This window comes from Hyperoodon ampullatus, assembly GCF_949752795.1.
Source record: "Hyperoodon ampullatus genome assembly, chromosome: 7".
NCBI classification, from domain to species: Eukaryota; Metazoa; Chordata; class Mammalia; order Artiodactyla; family Ziphiidae; genus Hyperoodon; species Hyperoodon ampullatus.
The window spans coordinates 9,238,045-9,258,854 of record NC_136920.1 but is presented as its reverse complement, the minus strand read 5'-3'; the positions used below and the strand labels follow the sequence as shown (position 1 = coordinate 9,258,854).

General features: G+C 41.4%; 1 protein-coding gene across 3 annotated transcripts in view; it reads left to right on the top strand.

The window, feature by feature from the left end:
• PACS1 (phosphofurin acidic cluster sorting protein 1) overlaps nt 1-20,810 on the top strand; it is a gene marked incomplete at both ends in the record, with an annotated part of 139,426 nt that overhangs the window by 86,555 nt on the left and 32,061 nt on the right. For all 3 annotated transcript variants that reach the window (XM_079708071.1, XM_079708070.1, XM_079708069.1), the window contains one exon: nt 14,801-14,888. In XM_079708071.1, the coding sequence (XP_079564197.1) occupies nt 14,801-14,888 (88 nt within the window). The remainder of the gene's footprint in view (nt 1-14,800; nt 14,889-20,810) is intronic.

Below are 20,810 nucleotides of genomic sequence, written 5' to 3'. Positions count from 1 at the left end.
TAGTATCTCCCTGTGGTTTGATCTGAATTTTCCTTATTACTGATTGGTTTGGGCATCTTTTTATATGTTTATTAGCTATCTGCTTTCCTTTCCTGTTAAGTGCCTATCTAGTATTTTTCAGCTGTAATTCAAGTTTCATTCTTCCTTGTAAAGTGAGATAAAATGTTTTTTGTTAAAATACTCATTACGGAGTCAAATTGACCATTCTCATTACATATTTTTATTTCAGCAATAATTTTAACATGTGAGGGAAATATTTGAGATTTAAAACATGGTTTAGGCTTCTCCTTGATTTCTTTAAGTAGCCGTTAAGTCGCACTTTTGCAGGGGAGAACATGTATTTGTTTTGGTTTGATATAATATTCAGCATTTAGCATCTATACCCATTCTAATTGGAGGGAATGTATTTGGCTGAAGAGGTTTCTATTTTTTATGTCTCATCTCTTTGAGCCTGTAAAATGGAAATGGTGTATTCAGTTCCAGTATTCTGGGATTCTAATCTACTTTGTTTAATCTTTACCCTTATATGAGTGGGCTTAGAATTAGTTTTATAGATTTTTTTTCCTCATTTAAGCCATAGATACTTTTTATTTTTTTATCTTTAAAATTATTTATTTTATTTTATTTATTTTTGGCTGCTTTGGGTCTGTTGCTGCACGTGGGCTTTCTCTAGTTGTGGCGAGCAGGGGCTACTCTTCGTTGCGGTGCATGGGTTTCTTATTGCGGTGGCTTCTCTTGTTGTGGAGCACGGGCTCTAGGTGTGCGGGCTTCAGTAGTTGCGGCACGCGGGCTCAGTAGTTGTGGCTCGCGGGCTCTAGAGCACAGGCTCAGTAGTTGTGGCACACAGGCTTAGCTGCTCCACGGCATGTGGGATCTTCCCTGACCAGGGCTCGAACCTGTGTCCCCTGCATTGGCAGGCGGATTCTTAACCACTGCATCACCAGGGAAGTCCTGATACTTTTTAAATAAGTACCTTTTAGTGATTGATTATAGCCCTCTGATTTCTTTTTTATTGAAGTATAGTTAATGTACAATGTTATATAAGTTACGGGTGTACAATATGGTGATTCACAATTTTTAAAGGTTATACTCCATGTACAGTTGTTGTAAAATACTGGCTATATTCCCCATGTTGTACAATATATGCTTGTAGCTTATTTCATACCTAATTGTTTGTACCTCTTAATCCCCTACCCCTATATTGCCCCCACCACCCCTCTCCTCTCCCCACTGGTAACCACTAGTTTGTTCTCTGTATCTGTGAATCTGCTTCTTTTTTGTTATATTCACTAGTTTGTCATATATTTTAGATGCCACATATAAGTGATATCATATGGTATTTGTTTTTCTCTGTCTGGCTTATTTCACTTAGCATAGTACACTCCAAGTCCATCCATGTTGCTGCAGATGGCAAAAGTTTCACTCTTTTTTATGGCTGAGTAGTATTCCATTGTGTGTGTGTGTGTGTGTGTGTGTGTGTGTGTGTGTGTGTGTGTGTGTATATATATACCGCATCTTTTCCATTCATCTGTTGTTGGACACTTAGGTTGCTTCCGTATCTTGGCAATTGTAAATAATGCTGCTATGAATATTGGGATGCATGTATTTTTTCAAGTTAGTATTTTGGGGGTTTTTTGGATATATACCCAGGAGTGGAATTGCTGGGTCCTATGGTGGTTCTATTTTTAGTTTTTTGAGAAACTTCCATTCTGTTTTCCACAGTGGCTGCACCAATTTACATCCCCACCAGCAGTGCACGAGGATTCACTTCCCTCCACATCCTCACCATTTTTATTTGTGTTCTTTTTGTTGATGGTCATTCTGACAGGTGTGAGGTGATATCTCATTGTGGTTTTGATTTGCATTTCCCTGATGATTAGCGATGTTGAGCATCTTTTCATGTGCCTGTTGTATGGCCCTCTGATTTCTGTTCAGCCTGTTTCTTTTACTCAAATTGTTTATTTTTTAATTTATGGATTTTCAAAACTAGGAAAAATAGTATAGTGATCCCCCATGTACCTGTCACCTAGTTTTTTTTTTTTTTTTTTTTTTTTTTTTTTTTTTTTTTTTTTGTGGTATGCGGGCCTCTCACTGTTGTGGCCTCTCCCGTTGCGGAGCACAGGCTCCGGATGCGCAGGCTCAGCAGCCATGGCTCACGGGCCCAGCCGCTCCGCGGCATATGGGATCCTCCCAGACCGGGGCACGAACCCGTATCCCCTGCATCGGCAGGCGGACTCTCAACCACTGCGCCACCAGGGAGGCCCTGTCACCTAGTTTTAATAATTATCACTATTAAAAAATCTTTCTCCTAAAATATAAATATATTTTTTGGTAAGAAAAATAGATATTTTTAAAATGTAAACAATACCAAAAAACTTAAAGAAGAAAATAAGAATAAGGTAGAATCCCACTGCCCAGCAATGACCCACTGTCAGAATTTGTTTGAACAATCTTCCATTTGTGTGAAAACTAAATGTGAGAGATTTAACAAAAATGGAATTATACCATAATTATTATATTACGTTTTCTCAATTTAATATGTATAGATCTACATCATCCCTTATAGTAACCATACATTGCTTTTTATATAAATATAATATTTATTAATCGGTTCCCTATGTTTACTGCTCTATTTATCTTCTTATATAAATTTCTAAAAATGGGATTATACTTTCAAAAGGTATGCATATTAAAATTTTAATACTTATTATGAAACTGCTCTCTAAAAACTGAAAATTGCTAATAGGTTTCATTCCTGCCAGCGGTACATTAGAGTGCCTTTTTCCCATATTCTCACAACCCTGGGTCTTGTCACTCTCATTTTTTCAGTATGGTTGATATTTGTATTTATCTGATTAGTAGTAAAATTAAATATCTGTTTATGTTTTTTTCACCACTCCTTTTTCTTCCTTTGTGAATTGCCTGTTAATATTCTTTGCCAATTTTTATTTTGAGGTATTTGTTTTTTCTGTTGATTTGTAATAACTCTTTGAATATTAAGGATTTGACATTTTATCATATCACAAATATTTTTCATTGTAGTTATTAAAATCTTTAAATCTTTTTTGGTACATTCAGATTTCTTTTTTTATTATTGATTTTGCTATATAGAAGTTTTTTATTTTTATGTGTATCAGTCAGTTCCTTTATGGGTCTGATTCGGTGTGATGCTTAGAAAGCCTTTCCCCACCAGAAGATTAGTTTTTTAATTGTCCATATTTTCTTCTGCTACTTTTATGGCTTTCTTTCTTTTTTCTATTTAAATCTTTAATCCAGCTGAAATTTACTTTGGTGTAAGGAATAAGATAGGGATCCATCACTGTTTTTGTTCAAATAGCTAGCCAGTTTTCCAGTACTATTTATTAATTGAGTAATTCATCTATTTCTTGCATACAGTAAATTCCTATTTATACTTGGGTCTAATTTTGGACTCTGTTCTCTTCCATTGATCTCTTTGTTTATTCTTTTCTCAATACCAAGGTATTTTCATTACTTTGGCTTTAGAATACATGTTAATATCCTATTGGATCAAGCTCTCTTCATTATTCTTTGTCCCAAGAAGTTTCTTGGCATTTTTCTTTTCTTCATTTCTTTCTTTCTTTCTTTTTTTTTTTTTGTTACTATGAAATTTAAAAAACCTACAGAAAAGAAGAGAGGGGAGTTTAGTGCAGCCCCATATATATTAATCTCCTACCTTGAGCAATTTTAAAATTTTTGTCCTATTTATTTTTTTCTGAAGCATTTTGAAGTTAATTAGGAAATCATTTCCTCCTTGAATACTGCAGCAAGCATCTCTACCTACTTTCCAATTATATTTATTATTATTTTTGATTAATTAACTTATTTTTGGCTGCATCGGGTCTTCGTTGCTGCCCCAGGCTTTCTCTAGTTGCACCTAGCGGGGGCTACGCTTCGTTGCAGTGCGCAGGCTTCTCATTGCGGTGGCTTCTCGTTGCAGAGCACGGGAAATAGGCACATGGGCTCAGTAGTTGTGGCGCACGGGCCCAGTTGCTCCGCGGCATGTGGGATCTTCCCGGATCAGGGATGGAACCCGTGTCCCCTGCATTGGCAGGCGGATTCTATGCCACCAGGGAAGTTCCTCCAATTATATTTAATTATTGGTTAGCATCCGCATTAAGCAAACGTTTGATTTTTATATATTTATTTTGATATTTTCTTAATGACTCTGCTAGCTTTTTGGTTGATTCTCTTGAGTTCTAGTACACAGTCACACACCTGCAGATGGGATAGTTTTGTCTCCTCCTTACTTCTATATCATTTATTTCTAATTACTTCTTCAGCCAGCTTTTTTTTTTTTTTTTTTGCGGTACGCGGGCCTCTCACTGTCGTGGCCTCTCCCATTGCGGAGCACAGGCTCCGGACGCGCAGGCTCAGCGGCCATGCTCACGGGCCCAGCCGCTCCACGGCATGTGGGATCTTCCCGGACCGGGGCATGAACCCGTGTCCCCTGCATCGGCAGGCGGACTCTCAACCACTGCGCCACCAGGGAAGCCCCTCAGCCAGCTTTTAAGACCAGTTTTATATAAGTAGCAGAGACAGGCCTATATGTTGTTACTGTCTTCAGAAGGAATGCTCTGGTCTCTCACCTTCAATCCTGATGCTGACTATATGGAAAGTATATATGTTTAAAGTTCATGTTAAGGAGGTATTTTTCTATTGTTCTTTTCCCAAGGGTCTTTTTAAATTAGGAATGCATGTTGAATTTGATCAAATCCCTTTTCAGCATCTAATAAAATAATTGTATTTTTTTAGCTTATTAATGTGATAACATGTATTTCTAAGTTCCTGATATTCAACCATGCGTGCCTTGGGAGTCTCCTTGGATATGATATATTTTTGTTTTCATATATTTTATTGGTTCTTGCCCCTGTTATTTTTGGCTGCACCCTAGAGGGTTTTTATTTGTTTGTTTTTGTCCTTCCCACACATGCCCTCTACCTCTATCACTGAAACACATGGATTAAGGGGTTGTCACAATGAGGGACAGTAATTTAAGTGACTAGGACTTGTCCGATGCTGACGGCATGTACCCTTTTTGAGCACTTCTGATGTGCCAGGCTCTGTGCTAGGTGCTTTCCCATTTGCTAGTTCACACGGCAGTTCTATTTTATAGATGAGAGAACGTACACTTCAGTCTCTCTGTCTTACTAAGGGGCTGCAGACCTGAAAATTTTCCTGTCTGATTTTAATAGGCAAGCCCCCTCCACACCTCCCCACACATTTGAGGCCTGTTTTCCTATCCAGAAGACTATCATCAAGAACTTTGTAGAAAGAGGGGAAAATGTTATAAATCTTGTTGGTATGTGCAAGTGATTGGCATTTATACTCCAAAGATAAACATATGCTGAGTAGCTGAAAATTAGGGATTTATTCATAACCTTACATTCCTCTGCTTCGTAGAGTCACATCCGATGGCTGGGGAATAAAACGTGTCTAAGCATCTTCCTGGGTTCTGTTTCTTGTTTGGGTCTAAGTTTTTCTCATTCTCTGGTGTTTCTCCATTTGAACAATGCCTAGTGCCATCTGATTTCTTGCGAGACAGTTAAAAACAGGAAATCTTTTTTCCTCTTATCCATTCACTGGAAAATCCACTCTCCTCTGCATCTCATTCAGCCCATCGCTTCCAAGTTGTGCCTTTCCGGATGATAATTTAGTCGCTTTACTTTTTTTTTTTCTTTTGCGGTACGCGGGCCTCTCACTGTTGTGACCTCTCCCGTTGCGGAGCGCAGGCTCCGGACGCGCAGGCCCAGCGGCCATGGCTCACGGGCCCAGCCGCTCCGCGGCATGCGGGATCCTCCCGGACCGGGGCACGAACCCGCATTCCTGCATCGGCAGGCGGACTCTCAACCACTGCGCCACCAGGGAAGCCCCAGTCACTTTACTTTTTAAAAATCTGCTTTAGGGCTACTCATTTTAAAATAATAATGCCTTAGTTAATTGTTTCACAGTGAAAATTACACTATTTCACGTGAAGTAATAATTTCAATATCTACATCGTCAAGTAACTTCGTAAGCAGTAAAATACACTGCTCAGAAATTTACCTTTCACGTTATTGTTATTGAAGCTCATGCAGACTTCTACAGGCGCCCTGTTAAAATGGAGACAGTTTTAGAAATGGAGTTACTGTCACAAAGAAAAACCTTTCCCATAATTTTTTTCTATTGATTTGCACTTTATCCTGATAAATGCTGTTGTAGGGGGAAGGCAGAGCTCACTCTTCCCATTTTAGGATTAAAGAACTGCAGGGGAGAAAAGCGAGACTTGCTCACGTGACACAGCCATTTCTTGTTGGGACAAAAGAATGATCCAGGTCACTTGGCTTCTGGTCCAGCATTTATCTGCTCTGGCCCCAAGAGGACTGTCGGTTTGGTTCAGAGACTAGCTCTTCAGTTTTTTATTTCATCCAGATCTTTGTTTCTCCTTTCTTCCCCCTTTTCTGTCTAAAATATGGCCACTTCATTGTTCACTGATACCCTATCAGAATGGGGATGGGGGCCGGGGATGGAATATGAGACTGTTTCTCTCCTGGTGAGCCCCTCTAGTTCTGGTTTGCTTGGGGATAAGTTTGAAACAACTGTTAAATGCAGATTGGAGATCATTTGTAGGTAGCACTTAAGGCTGTTTCTCTTTTATCTTACAGCAAAACACAAACTAGAATAATTTAGAAGGTTTCAAAAGATCCTTATTATATTTTTGTTCCATTTTCTACCTAGTTATCAAGCTTTATTTTTATTCTTTCAGATTTAATCTAATAGGATCTAAAGAAAACAATTTCTTGAGAGAATTTACTTGGGCTCAAATAATATGTCCTCACTGAAGGCACAGCTCAATTACTCGTGATCTTCTTTTATGTAATTTAGTTACTTGTATTATGTATGCACTGTTACATTTGTTGACAAATTGTTCAATATACTTAATTCCCATCCTCTCACAAACTGCTCAAAAGCAGAGATTATGCCTCATGTTTCTGTGTACCTCACATCTTCTAGCATAGAGCTGAAGTTCAGAGAAGATGTACAGTAAATGGTTGCTGGAGATCTTGCTGGGCAAAGAGAAAGTCTTTAACCCAATTCTAGATGCCGTCAGTGTTCCTCTGACTTCATCCTTCGGGTGGGTGATCGCAGTGAGGATGTTCTCCACGAGGGCTCGAGTGCCAGTGAAGTGGGAGAGAAATGGCTCAGTGCAGGGGATGAGGGTGGAGACCAGGAGCTCCCTCCTCTTTACAAGGGCAGTTGCCTCACTGTTCTTATTGGAAGGAAGTTGATCCCATAGAAGAGCTAACCAAACACAGGCTTAAACAGTAAACAAGTAAGAGTGATGATGATGATGACGATGGTAATGCTGATGGGTCCAAGTGTAGCGTTTACTGCATCTCACCATATGCCAGGCCCTGTGCTGCCTTTCAGTCTCTCAGTTAATCCGGATCACAGTGTTATTAAGTAGAAAGGGTTTTCTTCATTTTATGTGAGAAAACTGAGGCAAAGGGGTCACCAGGGTTACCTAACGAGGAAATAAGGGGTGGGATCAGGAAAAGATCAAGATGCAGAAGGAAGGACCACCTTGAGTAATCAGGGGGCCATGATTTGATGTTTAATAAGGGACTTAACTAAGATTTCCAAGTGGAGTCTTTAAAAATGACAGTAAACAAGTCCTGTTATCAATATATTTTCAAAATTCCTTTGCAGAGAGCAAGATTATCTTTGAGCTGAATAACCCGGGATCCTCCTTTATAAGTCCTTTGGATTCCAGCCATCCTTGTGATTTGTTTTACTTTAAACCATTGATTTCTTTGTGTTCTAGTACCTAGAGGCGTGCCTTTCTCTGTCTGGCTTTTCACTGACGTTCCGGAGGCGGACTAGCTGGGGAACCCCAGCCATACCTTCGATTTGAAACCCCCTTTGATTAAGGATTTTTATCTAGAACTGCCCTCCCACCTAATCCCCAGATGAGGAGGTGGGTAGGAGGGTGGGGTACAGAGGGGTCTTCATTCAGCTCCCATATTTCTAAGTGGTGCTGTGGGACCTGCTTCCAACCCTCTGTACTGTGGAGATTCCTAGTTAACTCTCTGAAGTGCAGAAGACAAGGGATTTGGTTCTTTTAGGGATCATGGAAAGAATCTTTTTTTTCCTTCAACTTTTGAGAAATCTTCCTTTCCTTCCATAAGGATGGGAGTCGGGATTTCCTCATAGGGCATCACCCATTAAAATGGACTCTAGGAATAATTCAGCTGGTTTTCTTAAAAGTATCTGGGAGCTGGTGACTAAAGTCCTAACATCTTGGGAATCTATTCCCATATATTAATAATAGGTTTACCGGGACTTCCCTGGTGGCGCAGTGGTTAAGAATCCGCCTGCCAATGCAGGGGACACGTGTTCGAGCCCTGGTCTGGGAAGATCCCACATGCCGCGGAGCAGCTAAGCCCGTGTGCCACAACTACTGAGCCTGCACTCTAGAGCCTACGAGTCACAACTACTGAGCCTGCGTGCCACAACTACTGAAGCCCGTGTGCCTGGAGCCTGTGCTCCGCAGCAAGAGAAGCCCACTTGCCACAACTAGAGAAAGCCCGCACACAGCAACAAAGACCCAACGCAGCCAAAATAAATTAATTAATTAAAAAAAAAAGAATAGGTTTACCTGCATATAACAAAAAATAAGAAAAGATTTATATAAGTTAGCGGCTTATTGCTTTCTCACATAAAAAATAAAAAATCCAGAGGTGAACAGTCCAGGGCTGACAGAGCAGCTCCCATGGTGTCGTCAGGGATCCTGGCTCCTCTCTTTCTAATTGACGTTCCTGACACATGAATTGAATTATCACAGTTTCCTCATGGTCCAAGTTAGCTGCCGGAGCTCAGGCCATCAGCCTGCATCACAGACCAGAAGAAGGGAGAAAGGACAAAAAAGCGTCCTGTCACGTGAGTGAGCTCCCTTAAAAAAAAATCTTCCCACATGTCCTACCTAATACATCCACTTACACATTGGCCAGATTTCAGTCACGTGTTCTCACCTAGCTGCAAAGGAAGCTGGAAAGCGTGGTCTTTTATTTCAGGAAGCAACATGCTCAGCTAAAAACTGGTGCTCTGTTATTAAGTAGGAAGGGGAAGATAGATGTTGGGTAGGCAGTTAGCAGACTCTAGCACACTGGGTAGAACCTTCCTTTTAAAACAAAACAGCTTTGGACTTCCCTGGTGGTGCAGTGGTTAAGAATCCTCCTGCCGGGCTTCCCTGGTGGCGCAGTGGTTGAGAGTCCGCCTGCCGATGCAGGGGACACGGGTTCATGCCCCGGTTCGGGGGGATCCCGCATGCTGCAGAGCGGCTGGCCCGTGGGCCATGGCCACTGAGCCTGCGCGTCCGGAGCCTGTGCTCCGCAACGGGAGAGGCCACAACAGTGAGAGGCCTGCATACCGCAAAAAAAAAAAGAATCCTCCTGCCAATGCAGGGGACACGGTTTCAATCACTGATCCAGGAAGATCCCACATGCCGCGGAGCAACTAAGCCCGTGCGCCACAACTACTGAGCCTGCGCTTTAGAGCCCACGAGCCACAACTACTGAGCCTGCGCACCTAGTGCCCGTGCTCTGCAACAAGAGAAGCCACTGCAAGGAGAAGCCCGCACGCCACAATGAAGAGTAGCCCCCGCTCACCGCAACTAGGGAAAGCCCATGCACAGCAACGAAAGCCCAATGCAGGCAAAAATAAATAAATAAAATATAAATAAAATTTAAAAACAGCTTTATTGAAGTATACTTGATATACAGTAAACTGCACGTATTTAAAGTGTATAATTTGACAACTTTTGACACAAATACACTGTGAAACCATCACCACAGTGAAGATCATGAACATATCCATCACTCCAAATGTACCCTTTGTAATTGCTCCTTCCCGCCCCCTCTATGTCGGGGGTCCCCAAGATCACTGATTCTTTTTTTTTTTTTAATTAATTAAAATTTTTGGCTGCATTGGGTCTTTGTTGCTGTGCACAGGCTTTCTCTAGTTGCGGCGAGTGGGGGCTACTCTTCGTTGTGGTGCACGGGCTTCTCATTGTGGTGGCTTCTGTTGTTGCGGAGCACGGGCTCTAGGCATGGGGGCTTTGGTAGTTGTGGCTCGCGGACTCTAGAGCACAGGCACAGTATTTGTGGCACGCGGGCTTAGTTGCTCCACGGCATGTGGGATCTTCCCGGACCAGGGCTTGAACCCGTATCCCCTGCATTGGCAGGCGGATTCTTAACCATTGCACCACCAGGGAAGTCCAGGTTTGAGGATTCTTAGGAGAACTCACAGAATTCAGTATATAGTTGTAGTCACAGCTATGATTTATTTCAGTTACAGGATACAAAAGCCAAGTCAAGGGGGAAAGTGCATGGATAAAGTCTAGAGGAAACCAGGTGCAAGATTCCAAGAGTCCTTCCCCATTGGAGCCACACAGGACATAATTCTTCCAGCACTGGATTGTGATAACGCACATGAAATGTTCTTACCAGGGAAACTCCTTAGAGACGTACTGCCCAGATTCTTACTGGGGGCTGGCCAGTTGGGTACCCTCTTCCTAGCACATACCAAAATTCCAGACTCCCAGAGGGCAACATGTATTCAGCATAAACCACATCATTTGTAAAAAACAGTTCAGGAACAGAGAGCCACTCTTAACCAGTTCTGGAAGCCCTCCCAATATCCAAGTACCAGATGTCAGGCAAGGGCCCATCCTGTAAGCAGGCCTTTTCTTGGGCCTGCTAGTTAATGCTTTTCTGTACACCACCACCCCGTCCCCATCCTAAGGTAACCACAGGTCTGCCTTCTGTCACTAAAGCTTTGCATTTTCTAGAATACTTTGTACCTCTTTTTTGGCTTCTTTCACTCAGAATTATTTTGAGTTCATTCATGTCATGTGCATCAGTAGTTCATCCCTTTTTATTGTTAAGTAATATTCCATTGTATGGATATACCAGTTTGTTTATCCATTTATCTGTTGTTGGACATTTAGGTTGTTTCTAGTTTGGGGCTATTTCAAATAAAGCTGCTGTGAACATCCAGGTACAGTTCTTTGTATGGGAATATATATTTCCTTTTCTCTTGGGTAAATACACAGGAGTGGAATGACTGGATCACATGGTAGGTGTCAGTATAACTTTTTAAGAAACTGCTAAACTGTTTTCCAGAGTGACTGTACATTTTACATTCCCGTCCACAGTGTGAGTTTCAGTTGCTCCACATCCTCACCAACAGTGAGTAATGACCAGTCTTTTAAATTTAGATTTTCAAGCAGGAAGGTCGTGGTCTCTCATTGTGATTGTAATTTGCATTTTCCTAATGACTGGTAAGGTTGAGCATCTCTTCATATGTCTTGCCTTCTGTATACCTTCTTTGGTGAAGTGTTTGATCAAAACATTTGCCCATTTTTTTCACTGGGATGTTTGTTTTCCTAACATCAAAATTTGAGAATTCTCTATGTATTCTAGACACAAATCTGTTAAGGTGATTTGCAAGTATTTTATCCAACTCTATGGCTTGTCTTTTCATTCTCTTAAGAGCATCTTTCAAATTCATTTTGACAAAGTCCACTTTTCTCATTTTTTAATTATTTTTTAATTTTTTAAATTTATTTTTAAATTTTTTTGCAATTTTCTCATTTTTTTCTTTAGGGATTGTTCTTTGGTGTCATGTCTAAGGAATCTTTGCCTAACCCAAGGTTCCAAATATTTTTCCTGTGTTTTTTCCTTAGAAGTTTTATAATTTTATGTTTTACATTTAGATTTGTAGTCCATTTTGAATTAATTTCTGTAGACAATTTAAGGTATGAATTGAAATTCTGTTTTTTTAATATGGGTATCCAACTCAAAAAATGTATGTCTCTCTATTTAGGTCTTCTTTAATTTCTCTCAACAATGTTTTATAATTTTCAGTGTGTAGGTCTTGTACGTTATTTGTCAGATTTATCCCTGTATATGTCATTTTTTTGGATGCAGTTGTAAATTGTATTTTTTCAAGTTTCAATTTCTAATTATTTGTTGCTAGTATATAGAAATACCATTGATTTTTTTATATTGATTATATTGATCTTGTTTCCTGCAACTTTTCTAAACTCACTTATTATTCTAATATTTTTTGAAGATTACATCAAATTTTCTATATAGATAATCACATCACCTGAAAATAAATTCCAATCTTACATACCTTTTTTTTTTTCTTGATTTATTTGGTTGCACTGAGTCTTAGTTGCAGCAGGTGGGCTCCTTAGTTACAGCATGCAAACTCTTAGTTGCGGCATGCATGTGGGATCTAGTTCCCTGACCAGGGATCAAACCCAGGCCCCCTGCATTGGGAGTGCAGAGTCTTAACCACTGTGCCACCAGGGAAGCCCTGCATTCCTGAGATAAAACCTACTTGGTCGAGGTATATTATTCTTTTTACATATATTGATAATTTTAATATATTGTTTATAATATTTTGGATATATTGAGTTAAATAAAATATATTACTAAAGTTAATTTCACCTTTGTTTTTACTTTGTTAAAAATATGGCTATCAGGAGAAATTTAAATTACAAATGTGGCTTGCACTATATTTTTGTTAGACAGGAAGTTTACAGTCAGGATACAGGGATAGAGCTAAGATTGAAACAGATTTGCTGTCTCCCAGTTCCTTTCCTCCCATACTCTCTTAAATTTATTCCAGTTAGGCTTTCGTTTTCACTCTTCCAGTGAAACCGCCCTTGTTGAGGTCCTCAGTGGCTTCCATATTCGCTAAATTCAGTGATCAGTTTTCAGTGCCCCTCTTGACCCATCAGCAGCAAGTGATACAGCTGACCATTCCCTCTTGGCTTCTAGAATATCGCGTTCATTTGATATTCCCCCTGCCTCACTGGTTAATTCTTCTTCATATCCTTTGCTAGTTCATCCTCTTCATCTCTCTGTCTTAATGTTGAAATACTCTTGGGCTCAATCCTGGTCCTCTTCTCTGTGTACTCACTCATCCTCATGATTTTAAATTCCATCTTTATGCCGCACTTCCGTCTTGATGTTCCCAGCCCGCAGGCAGACTTGTGTATCTTAACTCTCTGCTCAACATCTCTACTAGACATCTCAAATTTAAAATGTCCAAAATTGAACTCTCAATCTTAAACTCCCAAAACCTGCTTTGCCCAGAGTTTTCCCCATCTCAGTTAATGATAACCCCATCTTTCCAGATGTTCAGGCCCAAAAGCTTTTATCTTCAACAATATATCCAGAATTCAAACCACTTTTCACCACCTCCACTGCCCCTACCCTCCAAACCTCTGCCGTCTGTTGCTTGCACTACTGCAGTTGCTTTCTAACTCTCAACCTTTTCCCCTTTTCCCCTTTTCCCTTTGCTTCCCTCCATTCTGTCCTAATAGAACAGCTAAAAGAATCCTATTAAAATGTAAAACAGGGCTTCCCTGGTGGCGCAGTGGTTGAGAGTCCGCCTGCCGATGCAGGGGACAAGGGTTCGAGCCCCGGTCCGGGAAGATCCCACATGCCGTGGAGCGGCTGGGCCCGTGAGCCATGGCCGCTGAGCCTGCGTGTCTGGAGCCTGTGCTCTGCAACGCGAGAGGCCACAACAGTGAGAGGCCCGTGTACCGCAAAAAAAAAAAAAAAAGGAAAGAAAGAGTTTTATTTGCTTCGTGTTAGCAGATCTTAGCAAGTGTTTGGGGTGAGGTGAATTCAAAATTAGAATTCAGTTCTATTGATCTGGATTTGTCCCCCTTTTTTCATGAATTACTTGAATTTCTTCAACATGTATTCTTGTTCACCTGGTTTTAGCTAGAGGCTGTTTTAAGAAAGTGTTAAACTTCATTAACAAATATTTGCTGAGCAGCTGTACTGGGCCCTGCCCTTTGGAAGAAGGCCCAGAGGTGAGAGAGTGGGCACGCGAGGAGCAGAAATGAATTCGGGGCGACTGGAGCTTAGAGAGTAAGGAGGAGGCCCAGGGGTGAGACCGATGCGAAACGGGGAAAATGAGCCCCAGACCGAGTTGGAGTCTCAGGACCTGACTCGGGTCGGCAGCATCCCACCTACAACTTGCCATCCTCCAGAACCTCACCATGGAAAAGGATGTTTTAAGGACTTGAACCACTCAAACCAGAAGCAGAAAGGCAGCATCTGCAGTTTCCCTCCCAGCTCCTCCTAGAAGTCCAGGGTAGCCCTGCCTTGGGAGGCCAAGGTCAAGTCACATTAGAGATGCCAAGACTCCAGAGTGAGGGACAGTCCCATTGCTTTTAATTAAGGGGAATTTCCTCATTGTGGCACTGAAGATTTTCTGCATGTTTGAAGCAAAGTTTGGCTGAAATCAAAATTGTGGTCATTTAAAGCATTTCCTGCCAAATGGTTTCTGTTTTGTTTGTGTGGATTTTCTCTTTGTTGCTACAGATTTACGTCTGTAAATGTTTCAGGTGTGCTTAGACATAAGGTGGAACTGAAGCTGGGCAAGCAAAATAAACACTGATGCCCCCTCCCTGGTCTACTCCCCGCTCCCAGAAACTGCTCCTACATATTATGAGTGAAAAGGCATCTTGGTTTTGGCTGGAGATAAAGGGACATCCACAGACATTCATGGAATAATGTACCTTTTTGACACTTAACCAAGTACAAAAGTTAAATAAGAGGGATGCTACACTGCTGTCTTACTGATGGTAGACACAGTAAACAGCATTCTAACATTCTTCCTTTAGGTAAAGCAGCATTTCCTCAACAGATTGTCTGTCACTTTTCTCATAAGTTCCTTACATTTGACTCGATCTTCTTTCTCGAAATTTTTCTAGGCTGTTCAGCTTGACCCTGAAGAAACTTGTCATGCTAAAAGAAATGGACAAAGACCTTAACTCAGTGGTCATCGCTGTGAAGCTACAGGTGAGTTGAACAGGATTGTTTGTTCAGAACCCAAGGAAGCTAGATAACCTTGTGCCCACTGTCAGGGCTTCAGAGATGCTGGTAGGGGACCAGCTCTCTCGTCCTTCACTCAGCAAAGCAGGTGCAATAGTGGGAAGACGATTGAGCTCATGCGACCTACTGGGTCCCAGTTCTGCATCCTAGTTAAAGCACTCAGTCGCTTTAAACCTTAGTTTCTTTGTCTGAAGGATAAAAGTGGCTCTCCCTGCCCTGCCTGTCTAACAGGATTAGCATGAAGATCCAGAAGTTCATGCTTCTGGATCTAGAAATTCAGAAGTTACTAGGGTGGCTAGAAATTCAGAAGTTACTAGGGTGGCTAGAAATTCAGAAGTTACTAAGGTGGCTTGTGTAGGTTTTGGTCTTATTCCTGGGATTTCTGGGTATAAGGAGGTGTATGGGCTGGGGAAGCAGCTTTGGCAGTTTTCTATAGGGTGGAAGAAACTTGTAGGTTATTATTTCAGACTTGACAGTTTAAAATTTACTGGGGTGTTTTGTCTTCTGAGTCATCCCCACATTTAATTCCTTGAAATTACCTCAGTATCTCCAAGGGACCCATTTCACAAACATTCATATTCTAAGCATTCGGAATTTCAGTTTCAGGAGAAACTGAACTCCAGAAAGGTCAAGGAATTTACCTGTTGCCAGGTGATACCAGGTGGCAGAAGTGGGACTAGAAACAGGAGAGCCAGTAACGTATGTAGACATTAAACTCCGACACCAGGGCTTCCTTAACTGATCAGTCCCTTTTAATGACGATCCCTAAAGCTTACTGAGAGACTGAAATGCCTCTGGAACCATTAAACGATGGAATCCTTCAGCTTAAGAATGGTGTATTTACTGAGTTCTATTTCATGGAAAAATAGTGAGCTGTAAGGAAACTCACTACTAACCAGAACATTTGATTACTGGCTCACCTGTTTGTTGTGCAGCAGTTTCTTGGCTTCACTAAAACCCACGTCTGTAGCATTTCCGCAGTATGTGAACCATACACTGAGGTCCTCGGTTCTCTTTCTGAGATAAATACATTATGTTAATTTAGTCCTCAAAACTTGAAACTCTTTAATTACTCCTTATGATTTCCTGTGTGTCCCTTATATTCAGGCTCCCTGTTCATCTTTGTGCATAATTCCTCTCGATTCTGTGAAACATTTCCAGACACTGTGGGTTGAAAAAACAAGTGTGGGACCATGATGGGCGAGTGGAAACTTGCGGTGTCTTTTCCTCCTTTCCCGATTTCACACCTGTTTCTAGGTCACGGGCAGTGTTCCAGTTTTCAGGAGTTATTTGCATAGCTAAAAGCAGTTGCTTTCCAGTGCAAACACTGTTGGTACAGTTTTGAAAGTTCCTTGCTGCTTTTGCATCCCTGCAGTTAAATGCGTTTGCCAAAAGAAATAATGCCTTTTATTTCCTGATTAAATATTTAGCATTCTGTAAAATTTTAAATTATATCCAAAAGCTACAAATATCCTAAATTTTTTATTGCTTGACTTTCAAGCAGCTGAAAGTAATTACAGATGTTATCACATCCCTTTATCCAGTCACTTATTTATTCATTTACACATTTATCTAATAAATATTTATTGAGCACCTGTTATAGGCCAAGTGTTCTAGGCACAGGGGATTCAGCAGCGAACAAAACGCACCCAAACCTCTGCCTTTAAGGCCCTTTACGTGCTGATAGAGCAGCAGTTCTCAAAATGAGGTCTGCAGAACCTGGGCTCCCTAAGACCCTCTCAGGGGATACGTAAGATCCAAACTGTTTTCATGATAATACTGTGGCTTTACTTGCCCTTTCCACCACGTTGACATTTGCATTGAAGTTACAAGAGCAATGGCTGGTAAAAATGGCTGGCTGGCCCTTAGTGCAAGTCAGGGCAGCTGCACCAGAAGGTCAGTAGTCATTGTATTGCCTACCATCGCAAACCAGAAGGAAGAGATGAAAAGCCAGTTTTGCTTAAGAATGTCCTTGGAGAAGCAGTAAAAACTGTTAATTTATTTTGTCTCAACCTTGGAATACACATCTTTTTAATAGTCTGTGTGATGAAACGGAAATGCGCATACAGCGCTCCTGCTTCACAGAGGAGGCTACCATTGTCTCGAGGACAAGTCCTCATACAACTGAGCTGTGCATTGAAGTAGCTGCTTTTTCATGGAACACCATTTGTACTTGAAAGAGGGGCTTACAGACAAACTGGTTATTCAGACTCAGGTATTTGGAAGATACTTTCTTGAAAATGAACAGAGTAAGCCCGTTCAGAAAATGAACGGTTTCCCACTTTGAGGGAAACAACTGAGAATATTTTAGGCCAATAATAAATGACATTTGAGCTTTCAAGTGAAAACCAGAATTTTGGAAAACTTGTCTTTGTCACTGTAAGCTTAACAGCTTCCCAGTTCTTTTTATTTATTTATTTATTTATTTATGGCGGCATTGGGTCTTCATGGCTGCGCGGGCTTTCTCTAGTTGCAGTGAGCAGGGGCTACTCTTCGTTGCAGTGCACGGGCTTCTCATTGTGGTAGCTTCTCTTGTTGCACAGCACGGGCTTTAGGCACATGGGCTTCAGTAGTTGTGGCACGTGGGCTCAGGAGCTGTGGCTCACAGGCTCTAGAGCGCAGGCTCAGTAGTTGTGGCTCATGGGCTTAGTTACTCTGAGGCATGTGGGATCTCCCCGGACCAGGGCTTGAACCCGTGTCCCCTGCACTGGCAGGCGGATTCTTAACCACTGTGCCAGCAGGAAGTCCCAGCTTCCCAGTTCTGAAAGACTTTCCTAAAAAGGTCTGTGGTGATAGTAACTGTCGTGATTTTTTATATTGTGTAATGAGTAACATTTGAAAGATTCGCGTAACTCAGTGAACCAGTATTTTCCAAATGACCAACGCATGAGGTCACAAAATTGTGCTGGGTAAAGATCCATTCAAAGAACAAAACAGGTCAATGGATTGGATTTTATTTTTTAATTTTTGTTTAGAAATAAATTTAAATTTACAGAAGAGGTGCAAGAGTAGTACATAGAGTTCCCATATACCCCTCACGCAGCTTCTCCCAGTGTTAACATCTTTCTTAACCATGGTATTTATCAAAACTAAGAAATTATCATTGGTGCAACACTATTAACTAAATTACAGACTTTATTCAAATTTCCCAGTTTTTCCAGTGATATCCTTTTTCTGTTAATTGACTGGATTTTAATATATAACAGACTATAAATCCTTATTGATATGGTTTCAGGCTCTACTTTGCGACTAACCTTTAAGAGACTACCACTTGTAGAGTTTTGGTATACTATCAAAGAAAAATAGTCCACCATTATTTGAAAAGGCTGTTAAAATGTTCTTCCTTTTTCTAACTTCGTATCTCTCTCAGTCTGGATTTTTTTAATATACTCAACCAAAACAGTATTTTGTTAACACATTGGTTACAGAAACAGATATGAGAACCTGGTTGTCTTTTATTAAGCCAGATGTCAAAGAGATTCACAGAAGTGTAAAAATATACCATCTGCCTCATACACAGCTGTTAGGTGTGTACAGTGGTGCAGACACTGTGGAAAACAGTCTGGCAGTTCCTCAAAAGGTTAAACACAGAGTTACCATATGACCTAGCAGTTCCACTCCTAAATATTACCCAAGTGAGATGAAAACATGTCCACACAAAACTTTGCACACAAATGTTCATGGCAGCATAATGGCTGAAAAGTGGAAACAACCCAAGCCCATTAATTGATGAATGAATAAATAAAATGTGATATATCCATACAATGGAGTATTACTTGGCAATAAAAAAGAATAAAGTACAGGGACTTCCCTGGTGGCGCAGTGGTTAAGACTCCTCGCTCCCAGTGCAGGGGGCCTGGGTTCAATCCCTGGTCCGGGAACTAGATTCCACACGCATGCAGCAACTAAGAGTTCTCATGCCACAACTAAGGAGGCTGTGAGCCGCAACTAAGGAGCCTGCCTGCCACAACTAAGGAGCTCACATGCTGCAACTAAGACCCAACGCAACCTAATTAATTAATTATTTTTTAAAGAAAGAATAAAGTACATTCATGCTACAATATTGATGAACCTTGAAAACATACTAAATGAAAGAAGCCAGTCACAAAAGACCACATATTATATGATTCCATTTTATGAAATGTCCAGTATAGACAAATCCATAGAGTTAGAAAGTTACATTAGAGGCTGCCTAGGGGTAGAGGGATGGGAAGGTTGGCAGAGCGACAGCTAATGAGTACGGGGTTCCTTTTTTGGGTGGTGAAAATGTTGTAAAATTGATTGTGTTCCTGGTTGCACAACTCTGAATGTACTAAAAGCCATGGAATTGCACACTTTAAATGGGCAGATTGTGTAGTATTTGAATTATATTCTAATACAGCTGTTATATACATTAAAAAACGATGCCCTCTTCTTAATAAACTGTTTTTGCTTTAGAGAAGATATTTTTCATAAAAATATTTTTATGTAAACACACAATAGGTTCATCACAGTTATTTTTAAATGAATTAATACATATTTTTAATATCTCATTTTAAATTCTTAGTGTGGTAAATATTGAAAGATACATGTACATAAACAAGAGCTATTTGGGGTCCTCAATAATTTTTAAGAGTCTAAAAAGATCCTGAGACTGAAAAGTTTAAGATTAATCATTGTAGTGGGAGGAAAGAGACGATAAACATTAATTAATTAATTAATTAATTTTAAAAAAGGTAATTTTGAAATTGGACTCAAGTTGGTAGTGCCTGGCACCTGGAAGAAGCAAATACTGGGACCCATGAAGGGCTAAATCTTTGGAGAAGGTTGGCAAAGATGAGAACAGTACTGTGCCATGCTTCGAAAGCGCATGAGCTGGCCATGATCCTGTGGCTGCACCGCAGCTACATCCTGTTACCCGCATGGGCAAGTTCACGTTCACAAGTTTGCAATTCAGATAATGCGTTTGGGACAGAAATGTTTACAGGTATTTATAGCATATATCTGGATAGTGAGAGTTCAAACAGTGAGGGCCGCTGCTGTTGGAAGGTGATATGTCCCGGCAGGGGGTGGGGTGGCGGGGGGGATGTCAACTCAATAAAATACGGTGAAGAGGATGGAGCATGCCATGCCCTGGGGTGGAGGAAGTTACACATCGTATGTGGTGGTCAGGGGTGGCCTCACTGAGAAGATGACTTTCATGCAAAGACTTTGAAGGAGGTGAGGGAGGAAGCTGTGCAAATATCGGGAGGAAGAACACTACAGGCAGAGGGAGAAGCCAAGGCAAGGCCCTGAGGCAGGAACGTGCTGGCAGGGTTAAGTCTGGCAGGGCGGAGAGGCGGTGGGGCGGCAGTCAGGCTGGAGGGGAGTGCGAGGAGGAGGAGATGAGGTCAGAGAGGTAGGGGGAAGCGTGTGCGCAGTAATGGCAAGGTCTCTGGCTTTCATTCTGTGTGAATTGGAGGGTTTTGAACAGGGAGGTGATGGGGTCGTTCTGGCTATAGAAGACAGACTGTAGGTGGGAAAGAGGAATCAAGAAGCCCAGCTAAGAGGCTCTGACAGTGATTCTGGCAGGGGATGAGGGCAGCACCAGAGCTTTGGCCTCAGGGACTAGAAGGGTGGAAACGCCATTAAGTGAGATGGGGAAGACTGGGGAAGGCAGGTTTGGGGGGAAATATCCAAAATTCAGCCTATCACATGGTATTTGAGGCGGCTGTTACACATGCGAGGGGCGATAGTGAATAGACAGTTGAATATGTGAGTTTAGAGTTCAGGAGAGAGGTCTGGGGGAGAGAAACAGTTTGGGAAATCATCAGCGTATCTGAGACCATAAGGTGGATGAGCTGCCCAGGAGCGGAGGGAGCCGTTACAGAGAAGAGAACAGGTCTAAGGACTGAGGCCACAGGCTCCCCA